The sequence below is a fragment of the Mesoplodon mirus genome (genome assembly GCF_964341445.2).
Source record: "Mesoplodon mirus genome assembly, chromosome: 18".
Lineage (NCBI taxonomy): Eukaryota > Metazoa > Chordata > Mammalia > Artiodactyla > Ziphiidae > Mesoplodon > Mesoplodon mirus.
Window position 1 is genome coordinate 8,413,490 of NC_138994.1, and position 16,897 is coordinate 8,430,386.

Genomic DNA, 16,897 nt, shown 5'->3' on the forward strand with positions numbered 1-16,897 from the left:
GATCGCGGCCAAGGTCCCACCAACCTGGACACTGTGCGGCCTGGTACTGTGATAGAGTAACTAAGGCCTGTGGCCGCTCACAGAAGGCTTTAAAGCCTCTCTAGGGCATCTCATGTCCCTCCCCCGCCCCGCCTCCTCCAACTAGCAAGAGACGGCAGGGGAACCTTCTCAGGCAGGGAAACCTTCTCAGGCTGACACTTTCGTTCCCCAGGCTTTTTTTTTTTTTTTTTTTTTTTTTTCAAAGGCCCTGTACCCAGACGTTTCCGGGGGAGCGTCCCAGCCCGACCCCTCCTGTTCCCCAGGCTTTTATCAAGCATCTACCTTTGTGCCCAGTGAGCACCCCAGAGACCTGGTCCCACCATGGTTTCTAGAATGCTCAGCGTCTCTCAAGTTGCTAAGGCTCGACTCGTTTGGAGAGAAGCCATTTGGCAGAAGTATCCTGAACCCCAAGCCAGTCATTTAAAGTCTTCAGGCCCCAGCTGCCTCCACTGTGAAACAGCATAACCAGCTGTGCGGCTCTGGGGGCAGAGGCTGGGCCGAAGCTTCCAGCTCTGAAGGGTCAGGACTCAACAAGTGTGACGTGTTTGTTTTTTTTTTTTAATTATTTATTTATTTTTGGCTGTGTTGGGTCTTCATTGCTGCGTGCAGGCTTTCTCTTGTTGCGGCAAGTGGGGGCTACTCTTCGTTGCGGTGCGCGGGCTTCTCATTGCGGTGGCTTCAGTAGTTGTGGCTCACGGGCTCTAGGCGCGCGGGCTCAGTAGTTGGGGCGCACGGGTTTAGTTGCTCTGCAGCATGAGGGATCTTCCCAGACCAGGACTCAAACCTGTGTCCCCTGCATTGGCAGGCGGATTCTTAACCACTGCGCCACCAGGGAAGCCCGTGACGTGGTTTAAAGGGCTCGCCTGTGAGTTCCGAAGTGCTCGGCGACCCTCTGTGTCACCTGGAAACATTGTCCGCCAGGGGTCTTGGTGCCCCGCAGGAGACCCTTTGGGGGTCTGAGGAGTGAGGCCCTGGGCCCCCTTTCACTTCTCTCTGGACACCCACCTGGGCTCAGGCCCCGTCTTCCCAGGCTAGTACCTGCCTGAAGGAAGACGCCGAGAGCTCGTGTGTCCTCTGGGTGCGAGGGAGGGCACAGCCCTGAGGACCCAAAGCTGGAGCCGCCGGAGCCCCTCCCGCTTCTCCAAGGCCTCTGTCCCCGTGCTTCCTCTCAGTTCTCACCCTCTCTTCCTCCTCCCCAGGTCTGACCATCCCGCTCTGTGCCACCCCCCTCCCCCTGCAATTTGCCTGAAGGGGTCAATCCCTCTCTCTTACCGCCTCCCTTTCTCCACTCTGATCAACTCCAGTTTCCTATGAAATTGAGAAGGAAAAAAAAAAACCCTAACGCTCACAACACAACCAAAAACAGGTTTCAACATTTTACAGGTTTCAACATTTTTCAGGCCGCCTTGTCACATCTTATCAGATCAGCCAGGAGCCTCAGGCCAGGCACTCTGGGAGCCGCTTTGGAGAACAGAAGCTGTAACATTCCAGCGAGGCCCTGCCCCACCCGCTGCACCCCTCTCTTCCCTCCCCCGTCCCCACCTTCTTCTCCCCAAAGAAACGTCCCGCAGGGCCCGCCCCTCCCTCTTACTGGGAACTCCGCAAGACCTTGGAGTTGAGTGTCCCCCCACTCGCTTCTCTCCCTCCCACGGCTGTGGCCCCTCTGAGCTCTCAGGTGGTCTGAGGTGCCCACTCGGTCCTGAAAGGTGGCTTCTAGAAGTCGGGCAGCAGAGGGGAGTTGTCATAGCCGCTCACAGAGTGCACAAGTGGCCATTTGGCCAGTAGGGCCCTGAGTTGTGCTGGAGAGTTTAGGGCACCGTGGCCAGCCCTCAGGGGCTGCTGCCAATGGGAGGGAACGGCTTTTTACTTTGGTTCCATTTGTTGGGGGATGTGTGGGTTTTGTCACCCATAGCGATGCGGACTGCTGGCCTGGAATACCCCCTTTCCCCCACATTCACACCAGTGGACCTGGATCACGACAGATCCAGGAAGTGCTGACCGAAGTCCAAAGGGCCAGATTTCAGCCAATACAACCTGAGGGAGCGACCCAGATCCTGGGCCCCAGGGCGAGCGGGACGAGCTCCCCGGGGGGGCGGGGGGCAGGCTGGGAGGTCCCACTGTGAGCACAGAGAGGTCCCTCCATCCACACCCCGCAGGAGGACAGGGCTGTGAACTGAAGGCTTAGGATGCATCACCCAGGGAGGAGGGTGGGGACAACAGTGGAAGAGGGAAAGAGCAGAGGAAGGGAAGGAAGGAAGGGCCTGGTGACTCTCTCTGTCCAGGTCCGTTGGCTGCACGTCTCCTGATCAGGAATACCTGCAAGAAAGCAGACCCGGGTGCTTGGTGCCCATGTTGGCTGAGCCCAGCCCGGCCAGCCTGCCTCCTGCCGGGTTTTGGAAAAGCCCTCCCCACCTCTTGGCCTGAAGTTCTAGCCCCCCTGGTGTGAGGGCCCTGTCTCCACCCTCGTGCCCTCCCTCTTCCCCTCCCTTGGCACATGGCATCCACCGCCGCCACCATGAGGCTCCCCGATTGTCTCACCCTTTTTCCGGGTGCCCCCTGGGGGAGACAAGGCCTCGAGTATTATTCAGCTATTAGCTCCAGGACAGATTCCCGGATCTGAACTTCTAGCCTTGGTCTTTCTCTTGGGCTCCAGCTCTGCACCTCCGGTGCTGTCTGGACCTGGGTGCCTGCAGGCCTCACCAGCCCCACAGACGTCCTCTTTTTTCCCCAAACTGCTTTGCCTCTTACGTTCCCTTTCTTGGTTGACAGCATCTCCATCTTTCTGGTCACCCTTTCCTCCTTCCTGTTGTTTCCATGTGACCCATCCTTACTCACTGCTTCTGTTTTTTGTTTTTTTAAATTTATTAAATTTATTTTTTTGGCTGTGTCGGGTCTTAGTTGGGGTGCACGGGCTCCAGAGCGCACGGGCTCTGTAGTTTGTGGCCTGCGGGCTCTCTAGTTGAGGCGCGGGAGCTCAGTAGGTGTAGTGTGCGGTCTTAGTTGCCCCGCAGCACGTGGGATCTTAGGTTGGGATCGAACGCACGTCCCTGGCATTGGAAGGCAGATTCTTAACCACTGGACCACCAGGGAAGTCCCTTCCTCTCTGCTTCTAAGGCCACTGTCCTGAGACCCAGAGCCACAGGCCCTGCTAAACTAAATGGGAGGTGCTCGGGCCCCAGCCCAAAGAGGCTCACCCCTGACCCCTGAAACCTGTCCCCCTGGGGGACTGTAATACGCAGACAGGCCTGAGACTCTCCTTAGCATAGAGTGTCACCCCGGCCACCTCACCCCCACTCCTTTCCCAGCCTTGGGTCTCGTAGTGCCCACCCCCTGGCCCCATTCTGCAGTTAGACGTTGTCTAATAGGTTAATATTCCAAAGCCCAGCTCAGGAATCCTCAATGGCTGCACACGTCGCCAGAGTAAAGCTTGGCACTCAGGGCCCCCTTCCCCTCCTCTGTTCCTTTGTAAGGTTCCTGGACTCCAGCTGGGGTGGGCCCGCCGCTGTTCTCTCCCACCTCTTGCCTGGGGCTCTTCCCTGGCACCCCAGCTCCCCCTGAGGGAGCCCCAGCCATCCTTCGCCAGCTCAGTGTCTGCCTTCCAGCGTGCCTTCATGGTCATCACTGCCTGGGATTTGCTCGCCCCCCTTCCAGGATGCCCCTGCTCTTACCGTGTGCTTTCTGGCATGAGGGTTACTTGGGTGCTAAGCTACAGGTGCCTGGGGACGCTTTGTCACTCATGGCACACATGGCACCCAGACCTAGTAGGTGCTGGAAAAACGCTTGTTGGTCTGTAATTGACAGATGCCTCCTGGTCTGGGTGCCCCATGGGTGTGGCTCAGTTCATCTCCATGTTTCCAGTGCTTGGCACTCTGCCCGCTTCACTCGTCAGTTAAATGTGTGTTGAGTGAATAGGTGGGGAATGAATTTGTTTACCAAGGGAAGACTTTAAGCTACTCTCCTAAGGGCAGGCACCTCTATGCACTCCACATGGTTATTGCTCTTGGGGTCAGGCTCTTGCAGTTGCTTCTTCACTGACTCCTCTCTGGACCTTGGGTCCCAGCTCAGTCTGTGGATCCTTTCTACCCTCACCCTTCCCTTCCTGTGTATAAACAAGGGTGGCCCTGTAGCTCTTCTTGGGACACATGAGAACCAGAGGACCCATCCATGCCTACTGAGTGAATAATGGACCAGCTGCTGACAGGAAAGGTCCAGGGAGATGTTGATGAAAGGCATCTGCTGGGGTATCTAGGCCTGCTCTGAGGACTACGGGACCACGTGAGCCCTTTGGACTCAGAAGCACCTCGCTCCCCTTGGCTCGTACTGAGATGGGTTCAGGGTTGGGTTGGGAGGGTGTAGAGCTGTGCTTGGCACCCGTGGGGCCCACATGTGCTCCAGGGAGAATAAGCGGATGGGTGGAAAAAAGTGGTAGCTTGTGACCCTTGACCTAAGTCCCTGCTCTTGCTTTGTCACAAGCTCCCTGCCAAAGCACCAGGGTGAGTGGCCCTTGGCACTTGTGTTTAAGCTCTTTGGAAGTTCCAGGAGTTGGGTGCATCCCTGCCCCTGCCCTCCCCCACCCCACTGGGTACATGTGCCCCTGAACTTGTCAGGCTCCCCTCATGATGTCCACCAGCCCTGAGTGGCCTCTTGAGCTAAGTAGAAAGGTAGTAGCCTTGAGTTCCAAGGCCAATGCTGGATCTTTACTTTCTGCCCATTTTCAAGATTTTCTTTCCCCTTCTGGAAGTTTCCGTCTTGCCCCAGGCCAGGGTTGGGCCCCTCTGGACCCAGGAACAGGAAGGCCATCTGTCCAGTACTGTCCAGGAGCCAGCGGTAGAGCACCAAGCACTGGGCTATTGTTTCCAGAAACACGGTGGTCCCTCTGGAGGAAAGAGACAAAGGACCACAAAGGACGTGGTTCTGATTCCTCCCTTTTTCCATCTCCTTCCCTTCCTCCTGAACTCATGGCAGTCAGCTTAAGAGGCACCGGTTCTTTGGGTCAGCATCTTAAGGTGGCCTGTCTGGGGCTAGCAGAGATGGTTAGTCCTCGCCGTTGGAAAAGCTGAGGCCAAGGGGACCATGACTCCAAGAAAGGCATGACCGGGGGAGGCTTGGCCACGGAGCTCACCCTGAGAGCAGAGGTGGGGACCCTGGAGCCTTTCCCTGGGCTGCACCCTTGGATCCACCTTCCACAGCCCTGCCCATATGTGACTGTGTGACCTGGGAAAATAACAAACTCTCTCTGGGTCTCAGTCTTCCCATCCAGAGGAGGAAGGGATTAGATAAGACCAGTGGTTCTCAGACTGCATCCTGCAGAGGGGCCATAGGTGAGAGCAAGGGGAAAGTCAAGGGATAGGTCTCTGCACCCCTGCCTTGTTTTTTTTTTCCTTCAATTTAACCATTTTTAAGTGTACAAATCAGTGGCATCAAGTAGGTTTGCAATGTTGTCCAACCATCACCACTATCTGTTACCAGAACTTTTCATTGTCCCAAATAGAAACTCATACTCATTAAGCTGTAACTTCCCCTCCCAGCCCCCAGCTACCTCTAATCTATTCTTGGTCACTATGAATTTGCCTATTCTTGGTACCTCATGTAAGTGGAATCATACTGTATCTGTCCTTCTGTGTCTGGCTTATTTCACTTGGTATAATGTTGTCAGGGTTCATCCATGTTGTAGCATGTATCAGAGCATCATTCTTTTTTGTGGCTGAATAATATTCCACTGTATGGATTTACCACATTTTATTATCCATTCATCTGCTGATGGGCACTCAGGTTGTTTCCACCTTCTGGCTGTTGTGAATATTGCTGCCATGAACACTGGTGTACAAGTATCGCTTGAATCCCTGCTTTCACTTCTCCAGGATCTATACCTAGGAGTGGAATTGCTGGGTCATATGATGATTCTATCTTTAGCTTTTGGAGGAAGAGTCCCTCTTTTTATCTGTTTTACGTACCGTGGAGGGTGGGGGGAGGATGTATATTAGGAAAAAATGGCTAACAAATAAGAAACACCCTAAACTAGATGACTCCTGAGGCCCCTCAATCTCTCAAATACTATAATGTTGGAAGAGTCGAAGGTCAAAAATGTAGGAGAGTTTGAGTGCAGGGGAGGGCACCTGGTTGGGTGTAGGGCTCCAACCCACGTGGCTCGTTAAGGGGAGCAGGGTGGGGACAGCTCGTAGTCCCCGCCGGCAGGTCATTGCTGGGTGGACGGCAGAGTCTGTGGGTCCACGGCGCCACCTTCACTGAACAGGCTACGCTGTGTGGGACCCTTGTAGGCCTCTCACTCTATGCTGTGTGCCTAGGCTGGCTCAGCACTGAGGTGGCCTGTGCTCACCATGCAGGCCCACCTCCAGCTTCTGGAGGCCGAAGGCGCCGCGCGTGGTGGTGAATGGCTCGGTGGGGCTGGGAGGCTGATGAGACCGTGCGTGGCATTTAAGCCTGGCCTGTTTGCAGAGGGGGTTTCATCCTCAGAGGTCAACATCGAGGCCTCTGGAGCCGCCTGTCACTGGCTGGCACCTGCCGCCCATCCGCCTGGCTGCCTGTGTCTGTCCTCAGCCCAGCTGGGCAGTGGGTGGTTGGGCGGAGGATGAACTGTCCGTAGGGGAGGGTGGCAGGGCCCTTGGGCCGGGCAGGGCCAGGAGCTGGGTATAAATAGGCCTGGCGGTGCCCTCCCCCCTCCCCCTCACCAGCTGCCGGTGCCAGGCAGGTCCCCACCTCCCTTGGGAGCCCAGCCACTGTCTCAGGTCCTAAACGTAGGAACTTCCTCAGCGGAACTGAGGAATCTTGTCCTGTGTGTAGGTGGAACCTCCGGATGCCTGGAGGCCTGGGGAGTTTGGCTGAGGGGCTGCAAGACTGGGGGTGGATCAGGCCGGCCTTTTGGGAAGGAGTCGTTCTTTTATTCCTCCCCTAGAGAATCGGCGAGTACCTGGCATGGGCCTGGCCCTTTGGTCGGCCAAGTGTGCCTGTGTGTGTGTGTGTGTCTGGTATGGTGAGAGGTGTTGGGGGGGATGGGAGGAGACACAACGCAACCTCTGTCCTCAGGGAACTCACACTAGCACAGCCAGATGGAATTGGAAACAAGTCAGTTCAGCCCTTTGAGATAAGGTCTGAGTGAAGTAGAGGAAAAACACAGGGAGGAGAGGTTGCTTCTGTCTGGGGGCCCACGAAATTCTTCAGAATGGAGGCGACCCAGGACCTGGAGGTTGAGGGATGGGTAAGATGTTTGCCGGGGACTTGGGCAGTGGTGAGGAGCTCCGGGTGGCGGGCTGCTAGCCGTCCAGCAGGCGCTCCCACTTCGGTATGAAGAACTGAGGAGGAGGAGGCTCACTGTGTGGCCTCCTCCAGGGGAACGTGCCCCTCACTGACGGGGACAAGGAGCTGTGAGTCAGGTTAGCGCATCCGTGGTGGTGGAATCTCAGACGTGAGCGTGTGTGGGCAGGAGGCTCAGGGCTCGGGTGGCAGGGCGTACTTGGGGGAGGGCAGCTGTCCTGCAGAAATCAACCCCACGGCCACAGCCCCATTAGCCCCAGCACCAGCCCTCAGAGCTAACCCCCCACCCCTAGAGGCCCTTGCTCATCACCGGCAGGATGTCCAGATCTGAGCTGAAATCCTTGAACGGAGCATCCTGGAAAGGTCCCTATGCCCTTGCCCTTTGGGTTAACTTTAACCCTCGGCCAGATCACAGACGTCTTTTCAGCCACACTGGTTAGCACTGAGCTCCCGGGAAAGGGGCCAGCTCTGCATCCTTCCCAGTGATGGATGGGAAGGGGCTCTGAAAATTCCGACGTGTTCTGTCAAGTCAGGGATGGGAGGGCTGAGAAGTGAGGTTGATGACATAGCAGGGGACAAAGTGCCGGGAACAGCCCCTAAACACAAGGCAACCACCATGACCACCGCGACTTGAGGGCTTCCTATGTGCCAGGAGCTTTCTATCCTTTATCCCTCCCATTATGTCTATTTAATAGATGAAGAAACTGAGGCACGAGGGGTTAAGTAAACTGCTTGAGATCAGCAGCTCGGAAACAGCAGAGCTGGGTTTGAATGCAGGCAGCCTGGCTCCAGGTGCACGATGGACCTGGACAGCAGGAAGGAGGCAGGGTTTGGTGGGCGGAGGGCAAAGAACTCATCATCTCTGAGGCTGGGAGTTATTTTTGGAGGATATCATCCCTGGAGTCAGACAAACCTATGGTTGCCCAACTTCTCTGCCTCAGCTTCCTCATCTGTGAAACCGAGATGACAGTACCCACGTCATAGAGCTCTTGTTGAGGATTAAGTGACATGATATCTGTGAAGTGCCTGGCATATAAGCGCTAAATAAATGGTTGTCGTGACGATCGCTAGTGTTGAATCCGACTGCAGAGGAAAGGAAATCTGCTCGGTCAGAGGAGAGATTGTAACTGTCCAGGAGGAAGGATTCACAGTCAAGGGCTTGGTGCCCCAGAGGGGAGCACAGGGGACCGTGGCATCTCCCTACTGGGAGATGTCTGGGGGACAGCTCTGGCCTTTGCAGCCAACCAAGCCCTGCCAGCCAGTGCGTAGGGCTTGGGCATTCTGCTGGGCTGGGTAGGCCCACCTGGGACCCACTGGGGTGGGGATACTGGTGAAATGAGGGAGCAGGGAGCCGCTCGGAGGGCTGGGATGAGGAGCAGCCTCACTGAGTGGAAACGAAGAGCCAGCCGGGGCTTCCCCACACCCCAGCCCCCCTTCCCTGCAGTGACACCAGCCTCACCTGGCTCCGTGGATCTGGCTGTGTGGCCTTGGGCAAGCTGCTTCTCTCTGTGGGCCTCTGCTTTCTCATCTGTATAATGGGCTTTGTGCTCTCTAAAGGCATCTCTTGTAGGTTCTTATTCTGATCCAGCTTAGCTTGAGGGTGCCCAGGCCTGCAGAAGTGCCAACGGGTGTAGGGCAAAGGCCGGGAGAGGGACAGAGGATGGGGAAGGAGTGAAGGAAGGAGCCCTGGGGCCCTGGTGTGGTTGGTGAGCAGACCAGTAAATGGGGGACGACATGGGACAGAGCCCCCCGGTGCCAGAGGTGATCGTGACACAGGCCTGACCAGGTTAGAGTTTGCAGTGGGTCCAGGAGGCCAGGTTGAAGGAGCGTGTGGGCTCCGCAAGGCCAGTCCATCCCTCTAGGGACAGGCATGGATGGAGGTGCCTGTGGTGGGGGAGACCGGGGAGGGCTCTGGCCGAAGGGGAGGGACACGGAGGCTGGGCAGTGGGTGCCAGGTCTCCCCATGATGCTCTGGGACAATCAGGGACCAGGCCGGGTATGAGGAAGTGGCAAAGAATCACCATATTCCTTTAGAGGGGTCCTCATGGCCCACGCTCAGAACCAAACCCAGGTGAGGCCATGGGGGTAGCAGCGCCCTCCGTCTGGCCCCAGCTCCCCTCTCCAGCTCTCTGCATATAGGGCTTTGGGGCCTAAACGTCAGAGGAGGGAGTGGGAGAGGCCTGGCCTTCTTCCCTTCCTCCCATGATGGCCCAGTGCTGAGTCATCTGCGCTGAGCCCTGGCTCGGTTTCTCTATCCGGTGGTTGCAGTACCACTGGGCAGCTGCAGGGCAGGCCTGGACGTGCTGGTTAAGAGCACGTGCAGAGGCAGCCTGAGCTGGGGCGGGAGGCTCAACTCTGCTGCTGCACAGTCCTGCAGACTTGGGCAGTTTACTAAGCGCCCTGGCCTCAGTTTCCTTGTCTATGAAACGGGATGTTGACGATGATAATGAAGTTCCTACCTCACAGACTTGCTGTGAGGTTTCCATAAGGTAAGACATGAGCACTCAGAACCGGTCCAGCACATAATAAATGATAGGTGTTTGATTATCATTATTATCACAATAACCAGTGTATAACTGTAAACAGGGCAGGGGCAGGAGAGGGCAACCTGCAAAGCCCCGTCAGATGCTGTGTGTGTCTTGGTGCCCATCAGGGGGCTCTGGGCTGACCTGCTCTATCACTCAGGTTCAGTCTTAAGGCCCAGGGTGCAGACGGGCCAGGCCTGCAGTCACTCCCACCCCTCAGGACCCAGGCAGGCACTGCCCAGAAGGCAGGGTGGTACGTGGTTAGCCCCACCTAGATGGACAGGCTACTGACTGAAAAATGAGGGACATTAGAGTGACGTGATTTGATCAGGTCACTTGCATTGGACGGGGGAGTACGATCTGAGGTCTTCTCCCTCCTGACCCTGAGCTAGACTTTCATGAAACAAAGCCAAGCTCCAATCTCTGGTTAGAAAAGAGATGGCGCTCCAGAAACTTCTAGGGAGCTGCAAAGATGGTCACAGAGGCCCTGGTGGACAAAGACCTGGGGAGAGACACTGGGAGGCTCTGGGCTGGGCAGGCATCATCCTAGGGAAGAGGCTGAGAGGCATTGCCATGGTGGTATGTGTATGTGTGTGTGTATGTATGAGTGCAAGCTTGCACACGTGCAAGCTCCCTGCTAGGACTGAAGCTTCTCTACTTTCTGCTTTCTCTGAGATGTGATGGGGGTCAAGCCAGCTCCTGCCATCTTCCTCTCCGTAGATTTTGTTTCCTTCCGATGGATCATTGGAAGTCTCCACGTGGCCCTAGAAACTGAAACTCCCAACCTGACCTCTCCCCATCAGGGAAGCTGGCCCAGAGCCTGGGAGGGACTTGACCTGGGCCTCTAATACCATCTCCATCCAGGGTTCTTTTCATAGTATTCATTGCCCCCAGGCGCCCCTGCAAACTGGAAATGCCCACGGCGGAGGGCCAGCTCCCTGGATCAGAGCTCTGCTCTTCAAGGGACAGTACACACGCAAGGTCAAAGGTAGTGCATTCAGATGCCGGGTTTCTCAGGGCCACGGCTTCAGGCTCACAGGCCCTCCATGGCTCCACCTGCCCTGAGTACTCACGGAGAAGAAACGATGCCCACAGTGGGCCGCGTGCTTTGTGCCTGCAGTACCACTGCCTTCTGTCTGCCCGCAGGTCCCTGGCCCTGGGCCAGCAGTACACAGCCCTGGGCTCACAGCCCCTGCTCTGCGGCTCCATCCCAGGCCTGGTCCCCAAGCAACTGCGCTTCTGCCGCAATTACATCGAAATCATGCCCAGCGTGGCCGAGGGCGTGAAGCTGGGCATCCAGGAGTGCCAGCACCAGTTCCGGGGCCGCCGCTGGAACTGCACCACCATCGACGACAGCCTGGCCATCTTCGGGCCCGTCCTCGATAAAGGTACCGTCTCTGGGCGGGTCGGAGGTGCGCGAGGAGGTGAGGGGAGGGCATCAGGACACAGTCACTCTTCCACATCAGGGCGTCTCAGCTCTGAGCCCAGGGTCCCCAGGGGAGGGCGATAAAGCTGGTCACGACCCACGGCCTCCACAGAAAGTGGGCCAGGTCCCTCTCTGGCCTGACCCAGGTTGTCATCGTGGTTGCCACGCCTTCCCAGGTGCTGCTGGGGGCTGGGCAGCCTTGAGATCCCATCCCCCGAGATCCTAGGGCAGGCTAGGAGGCTGCAGCCTTCCTTTCCTCCTGGCTGGCACAGTGGGTGGCCCCAGGCTTTGATGTGGACTTTTGTGACATTTTCCCAGTGGAGTGTTAAGTGCTATGTAAATCTAGTTTGGGGTGGGGTGAGAGCATTGTCCCCCTTAGGTCCCTCCCATGTAGAAAATTCTGGAGTTGAGGGAGCTGCCTCATGCTGGTGGCACTGCCTTGCCCCCAGGTGCTTCTGTGGGAAGCTTCTGCTGGTCCCCATGGCCCTGATAGCTGGATATGCCCACGGATTGTGGTGGGGCTAGAGGGTGTGCTGGCCTCTGGGTAACTTGCATCTTGCAACCTGGGAGTCTCATTGGCTGTGTCGCAAATGAATGGGATTCACATTACTTGACCTTGAACGTGAAGGCACTGGGAGAGAGGGATGAGAGGCACAACTGCTCCCAAGAAGGGGACTTTGGGGCTGGTGAGTTCTGGGCTGGAGTCGGGCTATTCTTTGAGCAATTGCAGTGTCTAGGAATGTAATGACCCAGCTGGCCTCCCGGGAGCTACCATTCCTTTTCCTCAGCAACTTGAACCCTCCTCCGGCCACCACCAGGGCTTGGGCACCCAAACGGGTGAACTGGGCCCTCCCTCCTTTTAGAAGAGTTGCATTTACAGCCAGAAAGAAAAGGGATCTGAGAACCAGCTGGGCCTGGGGAAGGGTTGGTGGGGGGAGTGGCAGGGAATGAGTGGGGTGAAGCCGACCCCCCATTTTAGAGTGGAGTCCCCCTTTACCTGTGCCTCAGGTGCACCTTGTAAGTCCGACCTGTTGTCATGGGACAAGGGCAATTAGCGAATCAATGGATGATGATTCTGCGAACGCTTCTATTACCAAAGCTAATTATTCCTTGTTTACATAAAAGGTTTGGCCTCCAATTGGGGCCAAGTGGCGGTGGTTTGCATTTCAAACCTCATCTTGCCGGCGTGTCAGTCTCCTCGCCTTCCGGTGCCCCACCTCGGGCCAGGTAGCGCTTAATCAAACAGCCTGGCGTCTAGACGCGCTCCCCAAAGCAAGACTCACCTTCTGATTGCTCTTCCCCGCGCGGGACGTTAGCCTGTGAAAACCGGGTCTCTGAGCTTATTATCCCTTCACGTCTGTGTTTAACGTTTTAAATCACCGTTGTAGGTTCTAGGACTTGCCTACATCTCGAAATTGCAAGAGGGCAGTTTTGTGTGGGGGGAGGGAGGGAAGGTGTTAGAGACACAGGGAATCTGAGGGAAGCTCTGCGGTCTCCGGGAGGAGGGCCCCCGCATGCACGCGCGCCCCAGCGCCCAGAGCCCGGCGGGAACGGGTTCGAACGCAGCTCTAGGCTCCACGCTCGGGCCCCGCCTCTGGCGAGTCCCGCACCCCTGCCGTGTGGGCCACCAGGGTAGACCTCTGCCCACGGCTTTGAGACCCAGGGTGGCAGGGAGGCGGTCGGCTCCGGGGCGCGCATCTTCCGCGGACGCCGGGGACCGACCCCCTGGGGCTGGCCCGCCCGGAGCGGAGGCCGGGGCGGGGCTGCACCCGGGCGCGGGGGGCGCAGGGGTCAGCGGCCGGAAGGCGCGAGGCTGCGACGGCGGGGTGCGGGCGGCGGGGGATCGCAGTCCCCGGGCGGGGCGGGCGGCCCGGAGGGGCTTAGGCGGCTTGAAAAGGGGCCCGAGAGCCGCCCCCCACCGCGCGGCCCAGCCCCGCGCCCGCTGCGGCCGCCGAGCCATTCACACGCCCTCTGGCCATTCGGCGCGGCGCGGGGGCGGGGGGCGCCGCTTCAATGGGGATTTCGCGGGCCGGCGCCGGGGCCGGGGGCGCGGCCCGGCCGCGGGAGCCGCCCGTTGCTACGCGGTGGCGGCCGGCCCGGCGGCCCGGGCCCGGCGGCCGCATTATGCGGGTAATGCGGTGTGACACCGCGCGAACAAAGGCGGATTGAGCGGCCCAGCGGGCCCCGCCGGACGGGGACCAGCACAGCAGGGCTGTCAGCGCCGCTCCCAGGCTAATCCCCGCCCCGCCCCCGCCGCCCCCGCGTCCCCGGGGCTGGGAACCGAGTGCGGCCCGGGGCCCGGGCGCCGCCGCCGCCGCGAGAGGCCGCGGGCCGGCCGGAAGCGCGGCGCTCGCCCTCGGCGCCCCCGGCCCCCGGGTCGCTGAGGGGTGGCCAGCCGGGGTCGGGGTCGGAGCCGGGGCACAGCGCCTCAGGCCTCGGCCGCCCCGTGTCGCAGTTGGCGCTGGCTGCGCGGGTCCACTGCCCAGGCGGGGACCGCTCCCACTCCACGCCGGCCTGCTCGGGAAGGGGGACGCACCCTCCTCTGCAGGTGGCCCACGGGGGCCCCGGGGCCTCTGAAGAAGCGGCAGTGGCCACGAGGGGGTTACCAGGCTCCCTCGTCCGCCGAGCTGCCCTCAGCGCTCAGGACCGGAGCCACAGCCCAGGAAAGGAGGCATCCAGGCCAGCAGCCCGGCGTTTTGCAACCTGCCTGGCCTTGGGCAGGTCACCTCCCTGCTCTGGGTTCCTCACCATTAAGGAGACAGATGGTTGGACTGCAGGTCTTTCAGGCCTTTGCCTCCCTAGTTGTCAGTGTCTGTATCTGCTAAATGGGCCTGTAATAAGACTCTCTGCCTCATAGGGGTGAGAGGATTAAATGGGATAAAGCACATGAGGGGCAGAATCTGGTGCAAACCCAGCACTCAAAGGTAGTCATTATAATGATGTCGGCGGGGTCGGGGGGCACCCTGAGAATCTCTGCTTTCTCTTTGCTGGACCCTGGGGCAGAAGCAGGGAAGTGCCCTGTGACCCTCCATCCTCCCGGGAGGGGCTTGGCCTTCTCAGTCCAAAACCTTGGCTTTGTCTGGATGGAGGACAGGAGAACGGAAGGGGGAAGCTGACATGCTGACCACTGCACTCCTGGTCAGGAACTCTGGTGGCAGAGGGAAGTTGTACCCATTTTACAAAAAGGGTAACTGAGGCTCAGGAAAGGAAAGGGTCTGCCCACGTGCATCCAGGTGGGCAGTGGGTGGACTTGGGTAGGCTTAGGCTGTAGGTTCCCAGGCCTCCCTCCCCACAGACCTCAGGCTCTCTCAGGAGTGGGAGGGCCCGGGCCTGTGCTGGGATTTCCAGTTTGGGAAGGTGGAGGGCAGGGGGGCCTGGGGCCAGGACGGATCAAGGCCACCTTATCTCTTCAGCAACCTGCCAGAGTTGTCTTTCCACCCCTGTTTCTAACAGGCTCCACTCTGCCAGCTGTTAAAGCCCTGGGTTAATCAGTTAGCAGCTCTGGGCCTCAGTTTGTTCATCTGTAAACTGGGGATACCCACTAGGGGCTAGGCCAACCAAAGAGGAAAAGGCACTTCTTCTCCCTTGGGGCTGCAGGGCCCCTTTTCGCAGCTGGGGAAGTCGAGGCAGGGCAGCCGCGTCCCAGGGCCCGGCCTGAGCAGTGCCTCCCGATGCCTTCCTTCCCCACAGCCACCCGCGAATCGGCCTTCGTGCACGCCATCGCCTCAGCCGGCGTGGCGTTCGCCGTCACACGCTCCTGTGCCGAAGGCACCTCCACCATCTGTGGCTGCGACTCGCATCATAAAGGGCCGCCCGGCGAGGGCTGGAAGTGGGGCGGCTGCAGCGAGGACGCAGACTTCGGGGTGCTCGTGTCCCGGGAGTTCGCGGACGCACGTGAGAACAGGCCGGACGCGCGCTCGGCCATGAACAAGCACAACAACGAGGCTGGCCGCACGGTGAGCCCTGGCCGCCCTCACCCCAGCCCAGCCCAAGACCCCTTCCCGGACCTGTCCCCGCCCCTCCCTGCCCCTCCCTGTGGCCCTTGTGCATTCCCGGCTCCCTGCTCTTCTCTTTCCCCCTCCTTTCTCCTTGGACTGCTCCCGGTCCCCATCCCCGCCCCACCCTGGGGATGCGGCAGCCCGCGAGCGCAGGTACCAGCCAGCCCTTCCGGTGCACTTCAGCTGCCTGTGTAGGGCTGTGAGACCCATGGACCTGGCTTTGAATTCAGGCTCCATCCTTTCTTATGGTTGCTTGACCGAGGGCTAGTCACTTAAGCTCCCAGCCAGTTTCCCTGTTACACGGGAATAACAGTCCTTATTTCCTAGGGCTTTGAGAAGTGGATGTGATTTCTGCCCGTGCTTGGGGTGTGAAGGGGAGGGACACAAGGTCATCATTCTTTAGGTCTGAGCCTCAGTCCCCAGTCAGTTCTCACCCTGGCGTAGTGTAGGAATAGAGAAGGCTTCAGCGATGGGGGGTGGGGGTGGCGAAGAGTGGGAGGGCCTGGGTGTGCTCCCAGGTGGGGTCAGTCTGGGGACCACCTGCTACTCGTACTCTTCCCAGACCATCCTGGACCACATGCACCTCAAGTGCAAGTGCCACGGGCTGTCGGGCAGCTGCGAGGTCAAGACCTGCTGGTGGGCCCAGCCCGACTTCCGCGCCATCGGGGACTTCCTCAAGGACAAGTACGACAGCGCCTCGGAGATGGTGGTGGAGAAGCACCGGGAGTCCCGTGGCTGGGTGGAGACCCTCCGCGCCAAGTACGCGCTCTTCAAGCCGCCCACTGAGAGGGACCTGGTCTACTACGAGAACTCCCCCAACTTCTGCGAGCCCAACCCCGAGACGGGCTCCTTCGGCACCAGGGACCGGACTTGCAATGTCACCTCCCACGGCATCGATGGCTGCGACCTGCTCTGCTGCGGCCGCGGCCACAACACAAGGACGGAGAAGCGGAAGGAGAAATGCCACTGCATCTTCCACTGGTGCTGCTACGTGAGCTGCCAGGAGTGTATCCGCATCTACGATGTGCACACCTGCAAGTAGGGAGCCAGGTAGGGTGGCCCAGTGGGGAGGCTGGGGTGCCTTGGCGCAGGGCACTGGGTTTGCTTGTCTCCTCTTCTTGGCAACCCTGTTCCGTTTCTGAGCGGTCCAGGACACGTTTCCAAAGCCAAGGTAGGAAGCCAGGATTTCCCAAGCTTCAGTGGGAACGGTCCTTGGGCAGTGTGTCAGTGGATTACGCAAAGCACAGATAATAACCAAGTGTGCGCACACGAGGCTGCGGTTGATTAAATTTGTGTACAAGTTAGTAAGTAAATTAGGAGCCACGTCCAGTTTTCGCACAGCCACTAGCTCTCATTATTGAACATCTGTGGAGCCAGAGGAGGGACTGTGGGGTTGGAGGCTGGGACGCCTGACTTCTGGTCTTGACTGTGCTCCTAACTTCCTGTTCTTTCGCTTCTTTGGGCCTCAGGTTTCTTTCTGTAAAGTGAGGGGGTTAAAATCCTTGGAATAGCAGGCCAAGAAGTCTCTTGTACACCTGAGGCAGAGTTGTTTTGCATCCACCTTGAACTTAGAGGGCAGGTTTTTGTGCAAGTGTCAACTCCTACCACCCTCAAGGAGGTGGGTGGGAGGAAGCGGT

General features: G+C 58.6%; 1 protein-coding gene across 1 annotated transcript in view; it reads left to right on the forward strand.

Moving 5' to 3' along the window:
- Nucleotides 1-16,302, forward strand: part of WNT3 (Wnt family member 3) — a gene marked incomplete at both ends in the record, with an annotated part of 43,313 nt that extends 27,011 nt beyond the window's left edge. The window contains 3 exons of the mRNA XM_082603931.1: nt 10,983-11,224; nt 14,953-15,218; nt 15,823-16,302. Coding sequence (XP_082460057.1) covers nt 10,983-11,224; nt 14,953-15,218; nt 15,823-16,302 — 988 coding nt within the window. The remainder of the gene's footprint in view (nt 1-10,982; nt 11,225-14,952; nt 15,219-15,822) is intronic.
- Nucleotides 16,303-16,897: the final 595 nt, after the last annotated feature.